The sequence below is a fragment of the Phalangium opilio genome, unplaced genomic scaffold (assembly GCF_054372755.1).
Source record: "Phalangium opilio isolate 3A_F unplaced genomic scaffold, DU_Popi_V2 ptg000079l_1, whole genome shotgun sequence".
Classification (NCBI taxonomy): Eukaryota; Metazoa; Arthropoda; class Arachnida; order Opiliones; family Phalangiidae; genus Phalangium; species Phalangium opilio.
In genome coordinates, this window is record NW_028324187.1 from 9,021,251 (window position 1) to 9,043,797 (window position 22,547).

At 35.3% G+C, this 22,547-nt stretch overlaps 3 protein-coding genes across 3 annotated transcripts; 2 read left to right on the forward strand and 1 right to left on the reverse strand.

Annotated features, from left to right (window-relative positions):
* The first annotated feature begins 1,303 nt into the window (after positions 1 to 1,303).
* LOC149654748 (ubiquitin-conjugating enzyme E2Q-like protein 1) lies at positions 1,304 to 17,855 on the forward strand. Its single transcript, XM_089846380.1, has 4 exons — positions 1,304 to 1,948; positions 7,987 to 8,104; positions 8,837 to 10,012; positions 16,263 to 17,855. Exon 3 carries the CDS (start codon positions 8,858 to 8,860, stop codon positions 9,809 to 9,811), a length of 954 nt encoding a protein of 317 aa, XP_089702506.1. The 5' UTR covers positions 1,304 to 1,948; positions 7,987 to 8,104; positions 8,837 to 8,857; the 3' UTR covers positions 9,812 to 10,012; positions 16,263 to 17,855.
* A 206-nt stretch (positions 17,856 to 18,061) lies between these two features.
* Positions 18,062 to 19,709, forward strand: Prosalpha4 (proteasome alpha4 subunit). Its single transcript, XM_089846383.1, has 7 exons — positions 18,062 to 18,196; positions 18,389 to 18,512; positions 18,603 to 18,729; positions 18,803 to 18,927; positions 18,983 to 19,105; positions 19,177 to 19,353; positions 19,463 to 19,709. Exons 2-7 carry the CDS (start codon positions 18,408 to 18,410, stop codon positions 19,550 to 19,552), a joined length of 747 nt encoding a protein of 248 aa, XP_089702509.1. The 5' UTR covers positions 18,062 to 18,196; positions 18,389 to 18,407; the 3' UTR covers positions 19,553 to 19,709.
* Positions 19,710 to 20,631: 922 nt separating this feature from the next.
* On the reverse strand, positions 20,632 to 21,926 carry Ntf-2 (nuclear transport factor-2). Its single transcript, XM_089846386.1, has 4 exons — positions 21,716 to 21,926; positions 21,537 to 21,608; positions 21,353 to 21,451; positions 20,632 to 21,288 (listed from the first exon to the last, which is right to left on the reverse strand). The coding sequence occupies exons 1-4, from the start codon at positions 21,827 to 21,829 to the stop codon at positions 21,175 to 21,177; spliced, it is 399 nt and encodes a 132-aa protein (XP_089702512.1). The 5' UTR covers positions 21,830 to 21,926; the 3' UTR covers positions 20,632 to 21,174.
* Positions 21,927 to 22,547: the final 621 nt, after the last annotated feature.

Here is a 22,547-nt window from a genome sequence, read left to right on the forward strand (position 1 = left end):
AAAAATAAAGAAAAAAAAAACCCCGTTATCAGTTGTTATTAGATTCGCGCATTCCAGTCTTTAAGCCACTTAATGGAATAAACCAAGCCACTCAAATACTACTACGTATGTTTAAGTAATATTTGTATAGAGATTTCTTATGACGTCATTACACCTATTTCCTTTTAAATATATTTAAAAAAAAAAATATTTTTTTTAATCTTTTTGAAGTGAAACAAGATTTTGATTTTTTTCTTTTAAGTTTTTTCGTTCTCCTTTTTATCTGAAGGAGTTGAGCTTACTATAATCGTATGAAAATTTGTTCTAGGCAAGTGGGGGTCTTTTCTTTATAGAGATCTATAAAAAGAGCCATGTAAGAAACATTTTTGGCAGCGTAAGCTATTTTTAGGCATAGAATAAAAATGCCTCCTTCGAAGTTTTAGAATGTAGAAAATCATAGCGTGAGGTAGCCCGAGTGAGAGAGAAAGGGGTAAGCGCGCCGCTAATGTTAGACAATTTCCGGTTTCGTTGGGACATACCGCGTGTACAAGAATTGACCCCCCCCCCGTCCCAAGTGTTTACAGGATTTGAAATTTTAAAATGGGTTTACAATAAGCTCGGGGGAATAAAAAAATATGGGGAATTTAAAAAATGATTCGGTTAAAATTAATTTTAAACAATTCAGGGGAAAATGAAGGGAATTTAAAAACTTATTTGCTTAAAATTAATTTTAAACAATTCAGGGGGAAAATGTCGGGAATTTTAAACAATTCAGGGGGAAAATGTCGGGAATTTTAAACAATTCAGGGGGAAAATGTCGGGAATTTTAAACAATTCAGGGGGAAAATGTCGGGAATTTTAAACAATTCAGGGGAGCAATTTTTAGGGGAAAATGTATGGAGAATTTTAATCAATTTTTAGGGGTAAATGTATGGAGAATTTTAATCAATTTAGGGAAAAATGTATGGGGAATTTTAAGCAATTTTTAAGGGAAAAGGTAGAGAAATTTAAGTAATATCAGATAAAAATGAGGTAATTTGATTTTTATTGGGATAAACATCGAACCTTAAAGCGTTGTACGTTACAATAAATATGACCTATTGACCCTTATTTTTGAATATCCTTATAATAAATTAAGGCATAATTTAGCTCGACTATGCAGTGAAAATACTCTGTTAGTAAATCCCTGATTATTTTATTTGTCTATGGGTCTAAGCGGTGGCGTGAATGTATTAACGCGAAGACCCACGCCAAGACGATTCTCAAGCTCCGTCCCCCCCTTTCCCCCATACCCCCTTTCCCCACGACCTCTAAATAATACTTTTCCGATATAACTGAGCTTAGAACCTATCCGAAGCCCACAAACTAAAATAAACCTAACCCTAACCGTACCTCATAAACGTCCTAGAGACCAACCAAGATGATGCGGGCTGGCTTTCCCCTCCATTTCATGAACTTTGGCTAAACATCCCTTGGTCCGGATCTATCTCTCCGTCTCTCTGTGTGTGCATGGCGCGCGAGCTCTCTCCGTGCAGTCTAGTCTTCCATACCGTTTTCGTTTCCATGGTAACCCCAATCTCTATCTGTTCTCTTTTCCGCTGTAAAATCATTCTAGGTCACGTGGTAGGGTACTCCTTGGAAATTTTCTCTCTCTCTCTCTCTTGCGAGGCGGCATATTCTCATTCTCCGCATTGACGGTTTCGACTTCCCAATTATTAAGACTACGCCGCGTTGTTGGTGGTGCCGAGATACGTTTTTTCCCGCCTAATTCTTACTTGTTTATCGTTTCGCGCCTTTTTGAAAACATATTTTGATTTTAACCCGGTTGGTTTTAGTTTTTATACGGTTAAATTTATAAGGAAGCCTTGTAACTGATACGAGTGATAAAGTTATCAGCCGTTTTATCAGGCTATCAACTGGCTTTAATACTGTGTTCTGGCGTAACACCGGAAGACAAGTTCTCCAGACGGTAAATAACGATTTTGAAAAGGAATTTCTTAAGCCTTTTTCTGTGTGATCTTATAATTTTAGACTAAAAATCCTTTTTCATTTCTTCTTCTTCTATAGAAATCAATACAATATTTTTGGGTGAATTATATAAATTTTAATTTATGGGTTTTATTTTCCGGTAACGTTTAGACCTATTAAAAATTAAATACACGTTTTAATTTATTAATTCTTACCCAAGATGTTTAATTTTATTCTTAATTATATTAGATTTAATTTTTTAAACGTATTTCCACTCCACGCTTAATCATCCTTGGTTAGTATAATTTTTAAATGGTGTAGTCCATGGTGTTGGGAGTGCGAAAGACACCCCCCCCCCCCGAAGTTAAAATGTAATTAGCAATAATGCCTAATTTGCAATGTTGTTGTATTATTACTGAAGTTACTAATGTTTTGTTCAGCTAAACGCTATCCGAGGCTCAAAGCGTTACTAACAGACAGACAAAATTAAACTGCGTCGTTGTAATTGTTATAGTATTATCCTACTATAATACAGTAGGTTCTAAACACTATAACACGTGTCTTGAAAAATAGTTACATTTGCCTGTATTTCATTAAATATTCTATTTTAAAATTGCGTAAATTACAAATTATAATGAATTCATAATTAAGAACTTCGTATAATTCATTCACTCAGTTGAAAGTGGGAAAATCCCCTAGCTTATTATAAAGTTTTCTATTAGATAAAAATAATCTAATTTGCATATTATTTTTCGGATCGATAATTCGATATATTTTTCAGTTATTTTCTAAGGTTTTTTTTTTCTTTTTATTGTTATGCCTTTTTGTTTTTACACCGTCAGCTTTTGTCCAAGGCTTAGAGATAAAATTGAACTCTATCCATTTGTTTTCCAACGTGTATTTTTTCTTTCCAATAAATCTATTTGTCGTGCGGGTCTCCTTTGGGGGTAAAAAAATAATATGAAATCCATATGTACAGAATTTTTAGCAGCCGATATATTGAACGTCCAGTTGTTCCCCCTCACTCCCCCACTATCTACGTAAATAGAACTTTCCTATTACACAGTGTCGTTGTTTTTTGACCTTTTTAAATTTGGATGACACGGTGTATGTATGGTCAATCGCGAAAGACTCGGAAAAAAGAAGAAAAAAAGGGTTGGGGTGGACTTGAGCCAACAGGGTCAAAGTTAATGACCATATCTTTCATTATTGTATGGTTCAACATTCTTTTGTTCTAATTATTTCGTGGCATGCACAGTTGCACTGAAAATGGAGAGGTTTAATTACCCGTAAATGATTGTGACCCCCGGTTCTGCTTGCACGATGTTTGAAACTTAAGCCTTTGTAATTTAAAACCTAGATTGTAAATGTACCGCATGGTTTTGATAAATATCAAGATCCCAAGATCGATTTTCAATATATATTATTGTCTATATTTATCGTAATATTCGCTTTGGAAAATCGTTCGTCATTCAAGGATATGTTACGTCCTAAATGATATAGTGACCTTTATCTATTTTTATTAACTGTCTCGGAGAACCACATGCATTTCTTCTTGTGTATCTCCAATTGATATTGTTTTATCTCTACCCAAGAGGAACCTCGCTATTAAATGGCAATTTCCTGTATTGGTGTAATTTGTTCTTTTGGCAACCTAAGCTACGATACCCATCGTCCTTCAGAATAAAATTTTGTCAGCCAGTAGTAATTGGACTATTTGTTGTGAGAATGTTCCTAACCCAATACAAGACTTTGGGAAGGTTCTATCATAAGTTTATAAGATATGTTCCATCCATAAGTTTGTCACTGGTAACTTAGAAACTGGAGCTTGTCATGAAGTGAGTGACGTAGCTAGTCATAGATTCAGGGTAAAGCGACATACGCCTGGTGACTGGGGCGTTGCTGTCAAAGGCTTAGTACAGACTAAATAGGAACTATATGGAAGTCCTGCAAAATTAACCACCGAGTATAGTATTTCAATTCTCGCTTGTCGTTTCCGAAGTAGTTATCTCGAGCTGTAAGTCTCTCAGTTGCATTACGAACTTGTATAAGTAGTGTCCAACTTATGTAAGGGACATATGTTATCAACTTATGGTTAGATGTTGCAGAGGAGCGACGCTGTATTATTGGGTTCGATTACAAATTTAGCCGCGTAAATTTATATATTTTTATGCGTAGTTCAAACCGATCTTTGAACTTTGATGCGTCGCTAAAATTGGATTTGAATTCAACGAGATAAATCATTTCGAAATAACCTGATACTTCTTATTTCAAACATTCTTCCTACCTATAACGCTTTAGTAAATAAATAGAGTTTGGAGCAAACATCGATTGCAAAATAACCTAGAGCCTCCTAGGCCTAGTACGAAATCAATGTACGAATTCAAAGTGAGCCCTCTCTCTCTCTCTCTCTCTCTCTCTCTCTCTCTCTCTCTCTCTCTCTCTCTCTCTCTCTCTCTCTCTCTCTCTCTCTCTCTCTCTCTCTCTTTCTCGCCCAATTTTTTGAGTTCGTTGCGATGGAGTCGACCCACGTTGAAAGTCGACTCTTTAAGTTTCCGGGCTTGCGAGCTCTTCCGCGTTGAAGGAGGGACTAAAGTAGGACGTGTTTCGTGGTATTTGCAGTAAGATATGTTTGAGTGTTTGTAGCTATTTGGATAGGAAAGCGAAGCCTTTTATTGAGTTGGATATTGACAAAGGGGCTATATCGGTCGGTGCTCCCTGGCGTTTCCGGCTTTATTACGACATCAAAGCCTTCCAAGTATCGAAGCCCTCAGTCACTCACTCACTCTATTTTCATTGGTATAAATTCTAGAGAATTCATTAGTTGGATGGATATATGGGACAGAACCAGCTTAATTGCCACTGTACGGAACAGACCCGCGTGGAAATCTCTGGGATTTAGTAGAAAATGCCAGGGAATTGTTTTTGGGCTTGGAGGATTGATACCATTTACACCAGGAGTCCTGACAGTACTTCTTCCTGAGCTTTGTCCTCATAGTAGCCTGGTATCGTGGTATAAATGGTATTAATTCTCCTAGTCTGAAAACTATGTGTACAGTTCTACCGTGAATATTTATAATTTCATGGTTTAGTAATTTATAAACATGGCATTCTGATTTATCTACAAATAAAAGGGTCATTAGAATTAGTCAGGGGAAATGACTTTAGACAATCAGGATTCATGGAAAACCGGGATATGTCAGGGTATTTTGAAATGAAAAAAGAAAAACTGTAGCAACCCTGTCAGAAAACCATTTCATATTCGGTCTATTTGAGGAAACGACCTTAGCACTTCACTTCTTGCAAGTTATGTCGGATATCCTATGTAGTTACCGTACCGCCTACCTTTTGTCTAATCGATCAAACATGCGCGAGAATAATGTAGGTATAGTTTGTTTTTTAAAAAGCAAAGGCCTAGTACGAAATTCGATATACATGCTCGGAAAAGTTCAAGGTTTTTTATTTCTTGTTTGAAATAAACTTATCGGTGCTAGACAAAAATAAGTGCATTTTTATTGTCGAGTATAAGTATACACCGACCTATTTATTTAATGGATATTTTCTCCATAATAACATTTCAATACTATAGTAGGAAAACCACTTATTTTAGTAGAATAATATTATCCTTCACTTGCTAATCAAAATAAGTAAAGCAGTGATTGAACTGTTATCTATTTTCTACGGTAATTAAGAAAGACCGAGGCTTACGGTATACATTACTCTCGTTTTATCTCCCTATTAAGAGGTGTTATAGCTGCGTGGCTTTTGGAAATCAGGGACACGCTCTCTTGCAATCTAAACTGAGATAGCAAGAACGGGCGCGACCCTTACTTTGGCTTAAAGGGTTAGTCGCGTTTAAAGCGTTTATAGACTTGACTTAGTGAGTGTTAAAAATATTCTCCATTAAGTCCGTAACCCTTTAGACTAGGAGCCTGGAAATCGGGTTCAATTCCCAATGAGACGCATGCCGCTGAGACACTTTGAGTAATAGAGCCTGGTTTGCGATTGATACCACGCCTAGTGTTAGTGTAATTAGATATAATGCCTTTGATACTGTAGCTAGTGGGTTATCTATATGCCCTTGGGTGTTGTTTAAACCTTTTGTACAGTATTGGCTCTACATTGTTAAACACTCCGCCGACTTATTGCATTGTCTCCTGGACAGACTAATGTTTCTCGGCCTGGCGCCCTCCGTGACTCTGTACAGGCCTCGCCTGTTCTTTCTCTGGCTTATGTCTTTGAGAAAGTAACTGAAGTAGTTGAGATATAAGACACAAAAAACCATCGATTATTATTTAAATAAAAATTGCATTCCTAATGTATTTGCTATCATGAATGAATGAATGAATGAATGATTTATTGACCCTTGAAAAATTACAATCCCTTTTGTAACAGGGAGGAACCCTCTTATTTGGGTTCACAGGTCCGGAAAAAATGTAAATAAACTACAACAAAATTATGAAAGTATACTAAACAAAATTACTCTTTATGACGACAATATACCACCAAATCACAGAACAGGTTAAGGGGGGCGCTGGAGGCGAGCATTTGCCCATTTTTCGAAGAGAGATTTGGTTATACCAGCAATTTCAATATCTACAGCTACATCTACATTAGAAGTGTTTGTATCTGCAGCACCCCCGTGCTCAGGGTGAAGCCAACTTCCAGGGTAATGCTAACGTACGAGCCCCTGTAGAAGTGTTCGTATCTGCAACACACCCGTGCTCAGGGAGAAGCCAACATCCAGGGTAATGCTAACGTACGAGCCCCTGTAAAAGTGTTCGTATCTGCAGTACACCTCTTTTAAAAATTAATCTTAAAGAAACATTTCGAAAATTAATTTTCAACGCTGTTTGACACGTGACACGGTTGCTTTTCCAAGAAATGAGTCGATACGACATCTGTTACTATAAAAATCCGTTCCCAAGAAAACGTTATTAATATAAAATTCCTATCAAACGATAAAGTATATCAAATAATATAAGATATCCACGAGTTAAAATAACACTTTAATATCATTTATAAATAGAAACTAGTTTTAATTTCACCCGTCAACCATATTTTATTTGACCGATGGGTTGTTAAGCCTAAATCTAATATTATCTCAAGAAACTTTGCAGGTGTCAGTCAAACGTTTTCGTGAATGTTAAAATTACTTAAGGCGTGTTGGAAATTTGGCTAAGCCTTGGTTATCGCGTGCCACGCGTTAGGTTCAAAAATGATAAACTTCTACAGTCATTAAATATTTACATTATATCTTATTTCGTGTCCCCCCCCCCTGTATACACGGCTAGGGGTTTAATTCCACCTGTCCTTATTCATCTTCTCTCTCCAAGAACTCTTAAGCCTAAATCTAAAAGACCCCGGATTATCAAGCTATTTTGGTTGGCTTCACTTAAGCCTCGGTACCTATAGTTTATAGCAGCAATGGCTTAATGTATTATGCATGCATTGATGTCGATAACAAACAGGGCTGTACATAAGGATATTTTTTTTATTAATCGTGCGACTACAGGGCTGTACATAAGCCTATTATTTTAGTGGCCTAGTTGACTATCAAGCTCCCCCGAATTTCGATTTGTTTTAGTAGTGATTAACTAGTGCCTTATGTACAGCCCTGAAGTCAACGCTTGAAGTTTCGTTTGCATAATAATAATCCCTTGGCCTTTGAAGGAGAATAACTTATTTTTATAGATTTATTTAAGCCTATTTTGAGTTGAAATTGTACAGGAGGTTTATAACCCCACATTAAATATTTACATTTTAAAATTTAATCGACTACAGGATATTTTTGAGTAAGTTGATGGGGATTTTGTAACAGTTATACTTTTCATTTCCCAATTATTGGTTATGAGTTTGTTAAAGTGTCCACCCCCATCCCGGTGGGGCCTTTACAATTTCAGGAAAAAGGTATCCTTTAATATGTCACCTGTCATATATGCCTTCCCATATTTGTTCCCCCACTTTTTTGTATCGAAGTTCTTTTCTTCATAGGATTAGCGCGTTTATTGCTTCGTTCCTTGTTATTTTTGCTCGCAGCTCTCGCGAAAGCTTTCGTCGTTCGGAGAGAGCGGACCAAGGTGAAAAGGTCGTTCGAAATGAGGATGAGCTGACAAGCCAAGAAGTCAAACCCCTTCGTCTCGATCAATCGCCTCAAGTTAGTTTCCGTCCCACAAATTCTATAACTCCGTCTTGCTTTATTTTTCCCCCCTCAATCTCCTTTAATGGCCTATGCAGGGCCTCTTTATTCACGAATGTATTCCATTCTTTTGCGAGTATATTATTTCCATCGTCCAGCTTTTGAATGTTTCTTTTTAATCCTAGTTTTACCTATTTTACTTGTTTCATCAACACATTCTTTGGCCTCTGACCCTTAATTGTTAAGCCTTTTACCACCACGTTCTTTGACCTCTGATCCTTAATTATTAAGCCTTTTACCACCCCCTTTGACCTCTGGCCCTTAATGATTAAGCCTTTTACCACCACGTTCTTTGACCTCTGATCCTTAATTGTTAAGCCTTTTACCACCACGTTCTTTGACCTCTGATCCTTAATTGTTAAACCTTAATTTACCACCACGTTCTTTGACCTCTGACCCATAATTGTTAAGCCTTAATTTACCACCACGTTCTTTGACCTCTGACCCATAATTGTTAAGCCTTAATTTACCACCACGTTCTTTGACCTCTGATCCTTAATTGTTAAGCCTTTATTTACCACCACGTTCTTTGACCTCTGATCCTTAATTGTTAAGCCTTTATTTACCACCACGTTCTTTGACCTCACACCCTTAATTGTTAAGCCTTTTGCAACCACGTTCTTTGACCTCTGACCCTCGTGGGTGTTATGTCGAAGTAAAACGTTCCTTGGGGTTTATCTTTGATCGCAGGTGAAAAGCAAATCCTTGACGATGGCATTCGCTATCAAAAAGCTCTTTAAAAGCTCCGACCATCGTTTAGGAGACGAAGGTGGGACTTCGCGCAAGTCTCATAACCTTAATAACAACACCGGAAATTCACCGGCTCACCATCCGACCAGAAGATTCTTCGGCCATCATTGCAGTCCTCGTAACTCGAGACGCGATTCCAAAATAAGTCCGGCCGAAACGGGACCGATCGCCAACAAAAATGGTATGCTGCAGAACGCCGTCGGTGGTGGAACGACCGGAAATGGTAACGGAGGCGTTGGCGGCTCCAACGGAAGCGGGGGAGGCGTCCTAGGGGTGGTCTTCAAGTCCAAGAATAATTCTTCTTCCAAGAACGGCAAGGCCAACGCGCCATCGCCTTCGAGCGCGTCCGATCGTAATGGTAACGTCCGCGTATCGGACACGGTGGTCAAACACAATCAAGCCGTTCGCACCAGACGTTTAATGAAGGAGTTTCAAGACATCGCCAAGTACAGCCGACTGAGCGATACGCCACCCTTTACGGTCGAGTTGGTCGAGGACAATCTTTACGAATGGAACATTCGATTGTTTCAAATTGACCCCGAGTCTGATTTATATCGTGACATGCGCGAATCGGGAATCGAATCTATATTGCTCAACGTAGCTTTTCCGGACAATTTCCCATTTTCACCTCCCTTTATGAGGGTCATTTCGCCACATATTGAGAAAGGTTTCGTCATGGAAGGGGGCGCCATTTGTATGGAACTCTTAACGCCACGCGGTTGGGCCAGCGCCTACACCGTCGAAGCCGTCATCATGCAGTTCGCCGCTAGTTTGGTCAAGGGTCAAGGTCGCGTGGCCAGAAAGTGTAAAAGTGGCAAGGAATTCAACCGGAAGTTGGCCGAGGCTTCCTTCCGCTCACTAGTCAAGACGCACGAAAAATACGGATGGGTGACACCACCCTTAGCGGACGGATAATTAAAAATTATCCGTGACAAACTTTCCAGCCTCAAAAATACGTAACGCTTAATAACTGATAAATTTAGCTAAATACGTGAATTAATTGTTTCTATTACGAACTTTGAACTTCTTTTGGATAACTGGAGACATTTTTTTATTTGTTGTTGAAGATATGAATTGAAAGACATCAAAGGAAGAAACGACAGCGTTTTAAATATGGTGAGTAGGCTACAAATTTTATAATCCTTTTTTCATTTTTAACTCGTGTAAAAATCCACTCCAATTTTTATGGCTCCTTGCTTCCCTTTTAATAGCGCGTGAAATGGCTTAATAAATCTTTCTAGACCATTTCAATTCGCGAATGAAGCTACTGTATTTCTACCTTTGTTAGTGCCTTTTATAATTGAAATTTAGCTATAAGAAAAGCGCTGCTTAGCTCAAGCTCCAAGCCCTGATAGAAAAGAGCGTTTATACAAGCCCTTATATATTTTTTTTTATACTTCAAACGTCAAATGTTTTCTCGTAACTTTTAACGTGGAAAACTCTTTAGATCTAGGGTATCTAGTTTTCGGTGTAAAAACATGATTAATGGAATTTTATTATTTTTTGGGTCCTTATTATTTTTTGGGTCCACACAAAAATAGAGGCTAAGGTCTGTTACACGGCATGTTATAGCATAAGTTCATAAGATTTGTTCATTCCATAAGTTTGTCACTGGTATAACTTAGAAACTGGAGCTTGTTATGAATGAAGTGAATGAGGTAGGTCATAGATTCTTAATTGTAAAGTGACTTGGTGAGGCGCTGTCCAAGGCTTAGTACAGTGTAAATAGGAACTAGATGGAAGTTAAAAATTAACCACTGAGTGTTGGACTTCAATTCTTCGCTGTAAGTCTCTCAGTGGCATTACGAGTAGTGTCATACTTATGGAAGGAACATATCTTATAAACTTATGGTTACATCTTTGGTGAAAACCTTTAACGAAACCTCTAAGGAGCAGAAAAACAACATCAAATAAAATCTGTAACTAAAACCTCCTTCTTTTGGAAAAAAAGTACATCGTACAAAGAGCAAAAAAATATATTAAAACTTAAAAACTATAAAGTAACTTTGTTCAACATCAAAGGTATAATACATACATTGTGTTTTTTTAATAGGAATATTTTAAAGGGATGGGTTTTAATTAGGTACCCTTGTTTTTAATTAGATTTTATTAATTAGAAATTTACCTTCGGAGACTCGAACCTAATTTAACCACGTTAGAACTAAGCTAACTATTGTCGTAACGAAAAGAATAGCCGTATACACTTGAGAATTATAAAAAATAAAAAATACTCAATGTGAAAGAGATAAGACCAAGATCTTTCTTTCTTCCTCTTCTTGCAAAGAAGAATATAAATTGTTACGTGACTCAAGGTTTTCGTTTCTCTCTCTCTAGTATTTTAATGGTAGTAAAAGTGTAATAGTTTGAAGTTATTAATTCTTCCCCCGCCCACTTATCTTATCTGACAGATCAAAAAGATCTCAATAAGAAGTGATATCTAGTTTATTATAGGAAGAAGGTATAAATTCGCCCCACATTTATAATCTAGCTTTATCTCCAGTCCAAACAAACGTGTATAGATCCGGTGTTAATCCACGCCGCCTCTAAATTACAACAACCAGCATCTCATTGGTTCTTGAAAACTCGTGCACGTTACTTACTTGTATTTTCCGACTGAGGAGAGGCAGCGAAATAGCCCGGCCTCCTTTAACGCCCCCCCCCCCTTGTATTTTCACAAAGGGGACTCGGACTATGGCCCGCGAATACTTAGGCATCTTATACCTTCTCCCTAGTAAACTAGATATCGCTTCTTGATCTCAAGGAATGGATTGTTTTAGGTTAATTTACTTCTGACTTAAAGAGAGAGAATGGATACATTTAAAAATCGATGCCCCCATAATGTTCAAGAGGAAGAGAAATAAGACTCTTATTTTGTTCGTTTCTTTTACAAAATAAGTTCAACTTCGTAGAAACGAAATTTATTTATAGAATTTTCTAAACCTAAAGGAAAAGTTGAAGTTCTTTTAAAATGTCATTCACCTTCATACTTTCCAAGGTTATTTTGTTTACTGTCCAGACGCTGTTATTCTATGCGTGTTTAAAAGTATTTAGTGTCGTCTCTAAGGGATGAATTGTAGCTATAACATACTCAAAAGTCTTCCCTGTATCTTTAGAACCAGAGGAGAGAGTGTTAATGAACATTTTTCTTAATTACTGGTGCCCTGATTATCGTAATCCCAAGTTTTTAATATCGTTGGAAAGCTAAGAAATAGGGCTATAACATACTCAAAGGACTTGGTTGTATCTATTATAGAAGCAGAGTTATGAGTATTCATAGTAATGTGAAAAATTCCATGTTAACCCAATGGAGGACATGTTTATGAACATTGTCCTTAATTACTCGGGCCCTGGTTACCGTAACCCCAAAGTTTTTAGTATCGTTATAAAGCTAAGAAATAGGGCTTTAACATACTCGAAGGACTTAGCTGTATTTATTATAGAAGTAGAGTTATAACACGACTAAGTTAAGGTATCTTAAGTATTGTTATTTTTTCTTTTTTGGAGCTACGTTTAAAAAAAATACGAATATATTTAGTATCGTTGGATAAGGCATAAATAGGGTTACCACACCTTCCTCGCGTGTCTTATAAACCCAGAGTTTGACACCAGGGACTGTAGCAATAGTGGAACGTTAGTCTCTTAAGCCTTGGTTAACTTAATCCCCAAATCTTTATGGAAGTGGAGTTCCATACACTCCCTACCCAGCACCCATCCATCCACGACGTGAACTAGTAGTAGACCTCGGAAGAACCTTGGGGCCTGAAAGCCCGTGTCAAGATCCAAGGCCCTTAACTTCTCATCTCTGTTACTTTGGCATCATTGATTAATTTCGCGGGCTTTACTGGCCTGCAGTAACTTTTAGACCTTGGTGCCGCTGCTTATACTCCCTTAGGCGAATTGTTCCCTATACCCTCTTCCTTCTAGACAGCTTTTTCCTTGCGAATATTGCGTTAGGAAGATTGATTTGAACTTACCCTAACCAGGGTTCATACAAACCTGGAAAACTCAGGGAAATAAATAGTTGACGAAAACTCGGGGATTTTTAGTGATATTCAGGGTAAACTCAGCGTTTTTAGTGATATTCATGGAAAACTCAGGGGTTTTTAGTGATATTCATGGAAAACTCAGGGGTTTTTAGTGATATTCAGGGAAAACTCGTGGTTTTTTGAAAATTTACAAAAATTCAGGGAAAACTCGGGGATTTTTAGAATTTTTAGTAAAATTCAGTGGAATTTGTGAGGTTTGAGTAAGTTTGCCCTGAAGGTGTTGCTTCAACTATAAAAGAACCACTCCCGTAATTGTTATTACTCCATATATGGGGAAAAAAACCTGGAAAACTCATGAAAATCGGTTTTATAAAAGTTGTATGAACCCTGCTAACCTTAAACACCTACTGACAACATTCGGTAACTTAGGCCTTGGTTGTAATGTATTTTCACTTTAGTAAGAACTTTCTCGGTTCACTCAACAACGAAGTTCAGAGTTTTCCAAATCATTATTTATTAGATTAGGCTTTTTTATTTATATTTTTATTTATTTTTAAATTAATTCAATATATTCACTCATTTATTAATGATGTTTTTAAGTTTCTTACAACGCCGCTTCGAGTTCAAAAAACTTGTTTATTAATAACATTTTTTCTTGTTATAAATTTCAATTTAAGTTCAGTTCGCTTGAAGAATTTTTGCAAAGTTGGAGTGAATATGAATTTGTTTTTCCGCAGCATGCCTTAGGGACTCTAGTGCAGATTTGGATAAATATTTTTTCCTTTTCTTTGTGATACGGTCTTTCATCTTTTCGTTAAGCTTATTTTTTCGACAACACGCAACAAGAATAAATCTTCATTTCATTATGAATATACTTATAAAACGTATATTATTATTATAAACTAAGTGATGCTATTCATTGTTTAATATTATTTGCTGTTCTTCAACTATCATGGGAGAACTGAATACATTCACTTTTTTCTCTCTCCCCGTCTCGCTTATTACATAATTCACGGTTAATTTGAGCGAACTCTCTGGGCCGTTGCTACTTCCCGGGGTTAATAAAATGATATTTAGTTTAAGCCTTGTTTCCTAAGCCTACTTCTTTTTTTTATCGAATAATAAATTAGTTCCCCTCAGTTGTATTCCCTAGACGTCAGTTTATATAAAGGTTGACGCAAACAGAAGGTCATAAATTGAGTTGTTATTCTTAATAGAAAGGTTTACCATGCACCCTTCTCTCGACTTTAACCTCAATATTTGCAGGCACAGTGTTGTCAGGCCACAGTCAAAGTACTGAATAGTTCAAATAACTGAACTGGTAGCATTATTATACTTCAATTTATTAACTTCTGAAGATATATTTTTATCAGTGCTGTAACATACGTGGCAAAATGCGTTGAATTCTGGGATAAAAACTCTGTTAAATTTGTAGTTATTTCTTTTTACAGCTACCAGCGCCATTTTGAGTTTATGACTTTAGAACATTCTAGCCGTTTCAGATAGAGATAAGTATATACGATCCTACGTGATCTCATTCTCAAACCCTCAAAATGGCGTCTGAAAAATATTTTAAACAAAAGTTAAACACACGAAATCATCTCTTTAATGAGTAGAAAAAAATTCTCCCCATTAGGCCTAGTCTATCATTTTTGACGTTAATTTATGCAAATTTTATTCATAATCCCAAACTTTTTTAATATCACGGTGCGGTCTCAAATTAATGTATTCAAATTGCTCCTTTAACAATTCCTTTGTTATTTTAACCCAAATTATATTTTAAATTTGATTTTTGAACGTAATAATCATTGTCTTTCTATGGAATTATTGGTGATGTCGCGTCTGGGAGAGTTAGATAATCAAGCCAGGGTCTTCGAACCCCTAGCGATGTAGATATTGGACCTCCCTGGGGGAAACATTGGAAATCTAGTCCTATGATGGAAAAATTGAGGCTTTTTATAAGGCTAGACTAAAGAGGAGTCGTATAGGGGGTCGCCAAGCGCGAGACTTTATGGGAATATTGATTACGTCAACCTTGGAGAAATTAACTACGGTAGTGTGGATTACAACCCAATAGAGTTCTAGGGATAAGGTTCCTATTGGTGTAAGCCAGCCATCCATGAAACCTCCTTAGTTAATTATTCCAAGATCATCTCCTCCAAGAAGGGAAAAGGAAAATCAGCTTCCAAACGTCATTAGGGTCCCCGAGAAATAAAGAGGATTTTTTCTTCTCTTTTTCTCATATGATAAAGTGTGCTAACCAATAAGAACTCTGCCTCCTTTTTCCCAATAAAATGGAAAGGAACTAGTCTGAGTAATTTCTATTTTGACCGTTATATTAGACCTATTTAGGTTGCCTATTGCTTAATCCAATGTTTGTAATATATCCTTGGGAAAAGAAGAATTGGGTCTATTATATAAAACCATAAACTTATCTGCCCCTACGTTATATTACCCTATATGTTGGCTTCTCCCTGAGCACGGGTGTGTTGCAGATACGAACACTTCTACAGGGGCCCGTACGTTAGCATTACCCTGGAAGCTGGCTTCACCCTGAGCACGGGTGTGTTGCAGATACGAACACTTCTACAGGGGCTCGTACGTTAGCATTACCCTGGAAGTTGGCTTCTCCCTGAGCACGGGTGTGTTGCAGATGCGAACACTTACAGGCGCTCAGATGAAATACATTAGGAAATATGCTAGAAACAATACCATGACATTTATAGATCTAGAAATATGGCACGGTTACTCTTTGCGCTGCTCCGTAACCTCTATTATGAAAGTCAATAGTCTAAATTATTAACATATTGATCTACGATAACCTTAATAAACCAATAGAATACCAATTTCCTCATAAAATATTGGCTTAGGGCTTCAGTTACGTCATATATTGAAACGTCACAACGCGATATCGAAACTGTAGCTCATTACGTATTACGTCACGAGTTCAGAAACTGCGTAAATTCTATTGGTTGGTCAAGACAGTGATTTACGACTAAATAAAACTATAATTTGCTGTAAATTTATGCAAAGGCTTAGGTATGATAATTACCTGTTAGTTTCCTATACTCCTTGCTTAGACAAAGGCTGTCTAAGTTTCTAAGACACTAAGATGTTAAGCCTAATTTGTCAAACATATTCTTGAAAGACAAAAAGTCGGTCATCCGTGATAAAGACGATTTATTCTTGTGAAATTAATGACTCACACTTTCTTAAAAGGTTAAAGGTTATTCGTTCTTTTGAGACCTAGATTCCGTGTCGATTTTAACGACTTATCCGTCCTTATCTATTATTCTTAAAGTTTAAATTTAGAAATGAAACTTTTAGACCAAGGTCTAGATATTTCTTTATAAAGTATAAAATTAAATTTTCTTTTTCAGATTACGAAGATATTCTTTAAGGAACAAAGGAAAGAAAGAAGAAATTGAAAACCGCCAAATTAGAGTATTATCAAAATTTAAAAACTTTATATAGGTAAATATACCTGTACCCAATTAATTAAAATTGGTTTTCTTTTAAAGGGGGGAAGGGGGAGATTCAAGCCGTTGAAAAACTAATCCCTATTTTAAAATTATTTTTAAGAGTTCAGGATTATAGTAATTATTAAAATATATTTAATATTAACTCCTCAAATAATTCGTCCCATTTACGAGAATTTTTTCTTAAACGGGTAAAAATTTAATTTTAATATTAAATAAAAAATGGCCGTCTATAAACGCATAAAATTTTATTAAAAGTATTAAATTAAAAAAAATTATTAATTAGTGATAGTTTTAAACAAATAAATAAACGAGGTTTAATGAAAATTCGAAGAAATAAATAAGAAAAAATGTGCTTTAACATTTAGCTGCCAATGTTTTATGATAAAAACGTTAATAAACGAACAATTTTTAGTCTAATTAAAATACAAAAATGGCCGACCAAAAATATATATATATACATTACATAACAAAACGTGGGGAAAAAAACACAAAAATATTAAACGTCTTTGCGTGTCCAATTTCGTCTATTTAAAATAGAATTTTAGGCGTAGATATTTATATATGATAAAATAACCCTAAAAATCCTTCGAAATTCACAATTAAAAACTTCCTAATACGGTATTACTAACCTAAAAACGTCTTAATATATTACGTAATATATAGTGAAAAGATATCATTTGTATGTGAAAACAAATGTAAAATGGTACAAAGTTATTCGTCTTGTTAATAAAAAAAATGTCTTTTATTTAATTTCGCTTCTTAAGCCTTGGTTTCAAAAATATTGAAATTTTGGAGACCAAGGCTTAAGGATTTTTAATTAGCACGTATTAAAAATTCACCCTGTATATACGTAGTTGAAAATATATCCGTAAAATGTTGTCGTAGCCTAGATTTAAGTAAATTATTTTAATTTTTAATTTTATTAAATACCTCTTTCGACAAACAATGAAATACTCAAAACAGCAAACGAATCTTATTAATTATTATTATTGTTAGAAAAAATGTTTCTCCGAATTTATAAATATACAAGTGGAAAGGTAAATATTTATTTTATCAATAACATTAACGCATTAATTAATTTATTAATTTATTTTATTAACCGTAATTAGTCGTTAAAACGTCCGTGAACTTAAAACACTTGAACATTGAACTCTGACCTTCTAAATTTTTACTGGAATTCCTTCCAACCTGATCCTGATGTACCTAACCCGTGTTTTATTAGTATTCTGGCCTCCAATCCTATTATAGTAGACTAGTAGAGTGTAATTATACTTTTTTAAAACCAAAAAAAATAATTAATAATTAATTATACTGGTCAATAAATTATATATATATATATATTTAGAACAATATAATAATATATTCCGTCTTAAATATTTCGTTGTTATATATTTTTACTTTCTCGTGGTGTTATTATATGATTAAAAAAATTACAATGTTACTATACTGTCCTTAATAATTGATATGATTATTAAAAAATAATTAAATATATATATTTATGTCTATCTTTATTTATTGGTCAAATTTGCTCATGTCGGTCTTATGGGGTTTTGGTCGATAGATGTTTAGGCTTAATGAGCATCGTCTTAAATTAAATGCGCCAAAAAAATTATATATGATTTTCCCGCCATTTTCCGTGATGACCTTGAGGAATCCAAGGAGTATAAACCAAAGGAGGGAATTTGGAACTACGGAACCCAAGGCGATAGGTACGCTGCGCCGCCCGTGCCGTTTTGATTCCCGCACTGTCATTCTGTACGAAGTGGATTCTGAAATCCGGTGACGCTGGAATTGAAAGTTGCAATTAATTTTTCATCATTAAATAATATTTAGTGAGTAAAATTAATCTAATTATTCTCAGATAGCTTTTAATTAAATAGTATTCTGTAGTTCTACTTAATTTATCTGTTAATTTAAACCCCAACATCATGACAATGATGGCATCGGCAATTAATTAGCCAAGGCTTAGCAAAATTGTGCATTCATTGTTATAATTTTTCTTATTTGAATTGATTTTTTTTCAGGTATCAATTAATTTTAAGCATGGGTACCGCGAAATACGATCGCGCTATCACGGTTTTTTCCCCAGATGGACATCTATTTCAAGTTGAATATGCCCAAGAAGCTGTCAAGAAAGGTTCAACTGCGGTGAGTTTCTGTTTTTGAATACTTGACTCCCAAACTCAATAGGATTTTCCCCCTAAACTCTGAATTATTTCGTCAATTCCTCAATGTTAGGTTGGTGTACGAGGTAAAAGTGTAGTTGTTTTAGCTGTAGAGAAGAAATCTGTAGCTAAACTTCAAGAGGAAAGAACAGTCAGAAAGATTTGTTTATTGGATGATCATGTAGTTATGGCATTTGCTGGTTAGTCCAATTTTGTCTTGTTTACTACTTTAAAATTGAGAAGTTATAGTTGTCATTGTTGAATGATGATTAGGCCTAACTGCTGATGCCAGAATATTAATTGATAAAGCAAGAGTTGAGTGTCAGAGTCATAAATTGACTGTAGAAGATCCGGTTTCGTTAGAATATGTTACAAGATACATTGCTCAGCTTAAACAGGTAAAGTCTAATATTATTTACTGGGGATTATATAATTATTTGTGGTATTTTTCAGAGATATACTCAAAGTAATGGTCGCCGTCCATTTGGTATTTCTGCATTAATAGCTGGTTTTGATTTTGACGGAACACCTCATTTATTTCAAACTGATCCATCCGGAGTTTATCACGAATGGAAGGTAATTAAATTACTTTATTATTTAATTATTTCCAAGTGTTATTTAATGGTAAGTTTTTAATTATTAATTAGGCTAATGCAACTGGCAGAAGTGCCAAAACAGTTCGGGAATACTTAGAAAAAAATTACAATGTTGAATTGGTTGAATCTGACGAAGCTACAATCAAATTGGCCATTAAAGCCTTATTAGAGGTAGTTCAGGGCAAGAATTTGGAAGTGGCTATTATGAGGAAAGGAGAAAGATTGAAGGTAATTAGTAATTAAATTTTTAATGGGATTTTTTAATTAGGTTTAATCATGTTTTTGAGGTTTTTAGAATTAGAATTAACCATGTTTTTGATGTTTTGTTTTAATTTAGATGTTAGACGCGGAAGATATTGACAAATATGTTGTAGAAATAGAAAAAGAAAAGGAGGAGGAAGCTGAGAAAAAGAAACAAAAGAAATGATTTTTTTCTTAATTGTAATAATAATTAAAATTAATTTGTTTGGTCTATGAAAATCATTAACAATTTTTTATTATGTAACTAAATATATGCCTTTTGGGTTTTTGTATCCACTATTTTTCAAAGCAATGAAATTTAATTGCAATTTTTCATGACACAATCCAAAGGAAGTTTTCTTGAAAGTTGATTTAATTTTGAAATAGGCCTAAATGTGAAATAGGCCTACTTCTAACTCTAGCACCCCTACAATAGAGTTTGGACCAATCAGAGCTCCCTCTCTGGGCAGGGCGGGAAATAAGAAAAATGTCCAGTAGTGAGTGACCCCCCTCCCCTTTGAATGGAAAATTTATTGGACATTGTCCACTGGAGTGTGCAAAAATAGAAGTGTCACATCTTCATAGTCAAGCTATCAAAAATACTGAAAGGTTTTCAGTTTATTGGTGAAAATGTCCAGTGACCCCCTTAGATTTTTAAAGAAAAGTTATAGGAGATTTTAAAATTATCTGCTTATTTTCAGCCCTGTTTCCAGAGAACTAGCACCCACTGGTTGTTTTTCACAAAGTCATGCACTTGGGCCTTGGCGGTCTCCTTCCCGTGTTTATTTGAACTGTGGTAATTACAATGTAATTAAATTTAATGCTTATCAGTGTTGTCACGTGGTAAGTGTATTTTATATATTATTTTGTATTAAAAATGGATGGGGAGACATTCTTTGATTGTCAATTAACTTCAAAATTAAAGAGGTAAACCATAATGAAACTTTTACAATGGGTGAATTGAATTCTTTGCTAAGCCTTGGCCTCCCATTTTTGACATTTGGAGTGGATGGATGGTAATAATTCCTCCCCCCCCCCATTCTCAATAGCATGAACTCTGACCTTGTTAACCCAGTGTAACTTAAAGAGGTAAACCATAAGTTACAAACAGTGAATTGAATTCTTTGCTAAGCCTTGGCCTCCCATTTTTGACATTTGGAGTGGATGGATGGTAATAATTCCTCCCCCAATCCCCACACCCATTCACAATAGCGTGAACTCTGACCTTGTTAGCGCAGTGCAGTGTAGTGTAATTTATGCACTATATAAAATGCGAGAAAATATTTATTTGACATTCCATAAACAGGGATTTGTTTGTTTGTTTGTTTGAATATATCTTTTCTTTGATATTTAAATATTACAAAGGTAGAATTAGGATAATTGGAGAGTCACAAATGAAATTAACAAAAAAAAATGTTTTAATGACTTAAGTGTTCTTATACAATAGTAGAGAATGAAAAGGATTTGACGACCTTCATTAGCTAATAAGATTAGAATTCTTTTTATAGTTTAAATGGTACAAAGCTCATTTTTTTTATTAATTATTATTTTTTAATTTATTCAAGAAACTTTTTAACTCTAAGAGGTGAAAAGTTTCCAACTTTTAATTATTAAATTTCTTACGTAAGTGTATCATTTCCAAATGTTTAGTTTTTGATACCCTTTAAGTTTAAATTTAAACTTTCTTGAGATTGAGAAGCACTTTGAATTTTTTTTTTGTTTTGTTACGAAACTAAACGCAATTTTTTTTAAATTGAACAAAAGCACGCGCGCGTTTAACCGCACAAATCCTTTTAATATAGTTCATATTCAAGCTTGGTGATGTAGTGCAAGCCTGAAAACATCGTGTTCGACGTAAAAACTGTCTGCAATTGGTTTTAAAACAAAAACTTGATTGAAAGAATGGGGTGGGTCATCGTCAGTCTAAAATTTTCACAAAAGTTTTTAAGATTTAAGATTTTATTTTGTTATCTTAATTATTAAGTACCTTTAATTGGCCTAAAACTGATATTAGTATTCCACCATCAAACATTGGTTGCGGATCTACGGCGGTTATAATGTGAGCTATTTTTTGAAACGTTAAACTCTATAAAATCATAGAAAAGAGTGTGGCATTATTAGACTTCCGGGAAGCGAGTTTCATATTTTTGACAATTCCAAAGCAATTTTACTTGGATTTTTTCCATTATTTTGGTTCTTCCCATTATCTGTAAACCTTCAAAGGACATTAATGATTTTTCTTCCTACAATTAGAGAAGAATTTTATCTTAAAAACGATTTTTCGTAATTTTAAATTTTTGGTCATGCACATTTTGTATTTAAAAATTAACCAAGGCTTAGGTGTACTTACATTATAGAAAGCCGCTAAAGCTGCCCTTTGGGCCGCGTCATCGAATACCGCGTAGTATTGCTGGACGAAGGTACGACCTATAGTGTCGTATTGAGGATTAAGGAGTAAAGACATTTTAATTGGTTTAATTAACTAAATTAGTTTAATAACTTGGACGATAACCGTCCACCCTACTCATGTCAAGAGAATCTTGAGACGCCGCGTTGATTGCATAGATAGCGCCACTTAGGTTATTACTCCATTGGACCTGATTTGAACTGAACTGAATCAACTAGTTTCTGCGCGTTATTTGAAAGTTCCCATAAAATGCGGGTTAGTTTCCCGCGTGATAGATATCTGAAACATAATAATCGGATTTAAGCTGGGGGTTTTTTTTTACTAGTTCCTACGCTTATAATAACTACAGGCTTTAGGTAGCTGACCTTTCTGGAGATAAACCATGAAAAACGAAGTTTCTATGGTTAGTTTTTCGGAGGCGCCAGATTGTCTGGAATAGAGGCGTGCCTTCTAAAGCCCCCCGTACAGTCGAAAGCGTGGAGCCAACCTGTTACTATAGACACTTGTCCCGGGACCAGAATTTGGGGTTACTGGAATGAAATATATAAAAGCCTTTAAGATTAAGACTCTACGAGGCGCCGGAGTGTCGCCAAGGCGTGGTAGTATGGAAAACCCAAGAGTTTTTCACATCCTACGAAAGGACAGATACAAATTTAGCTAAATTTTCCTCCGATTTCGTAATTTTCAATCTGTTTAAATCAAAATCCAAATTTGAGAGGTTATATTTAGTTAAATATTTTCCTTGCAGTTATATAGATTAAAAATTTAGAGGTGC

What these genes read in the sequence shown, in the direction of transcription:
- Prosalpha4 (XM_089846383.1), top strand. Translation starts at nt 18,408, where the DNA reads ATGGGTACCGCGAAATACGATCGCGCTATCACGGTTTTTTCCCCAGAT. An exon ending in TGTAGTTATGGCATTTGCTG is followed by an intron (nt 18,730 to 18,802) that starts GTTAGTCCAATT and finishes AATGATGATTAG; the next exon opens with GCCTAACTGCTGATGCCAGA. An exon ending in GGAAAGGAGAAAGATTGAAG is followed by an intron (nt 19,354 to 19,462) that starts GTAATTAGTAAT and finishes GTTTTAATTTAG; the next exon opens with ATGTTAGACGCGGAAGATAT.
- Ntf-2 (XM_089846386.1), bottom strand. Translation starts at nt 21,829, where the DNA reads ATGTCTTTACTCCTTAATCCTCAATACGACACTATAGGTCGTACCTTC. An exon ending in CTTTAGCGGCTTTCTATAAT is followed by an intron (nt 21,609 to 21,715) that starts GTAAGTACACCT and finishes CTCTAATTGTAG; the next exon opens with GAAGAAAAATCATTAATGTC. An exon ending in AAATAATGGAAAAAATCCAA is followed by an intron (nt 21,452 to 21,536) that starts GTAAAATTGCTT and finishes ATGATTTTATAG; the next exon opens with AGTTTAACGTTTCAAAAAAT.
- LOC149654748 (XM_089846380.1), top strand. Translation starts at nt 8,858, where the DNA reads ATGGCATTCGCTATCAAAAAGCTCTTTAAAAGCTCCGACCATCGTTTA.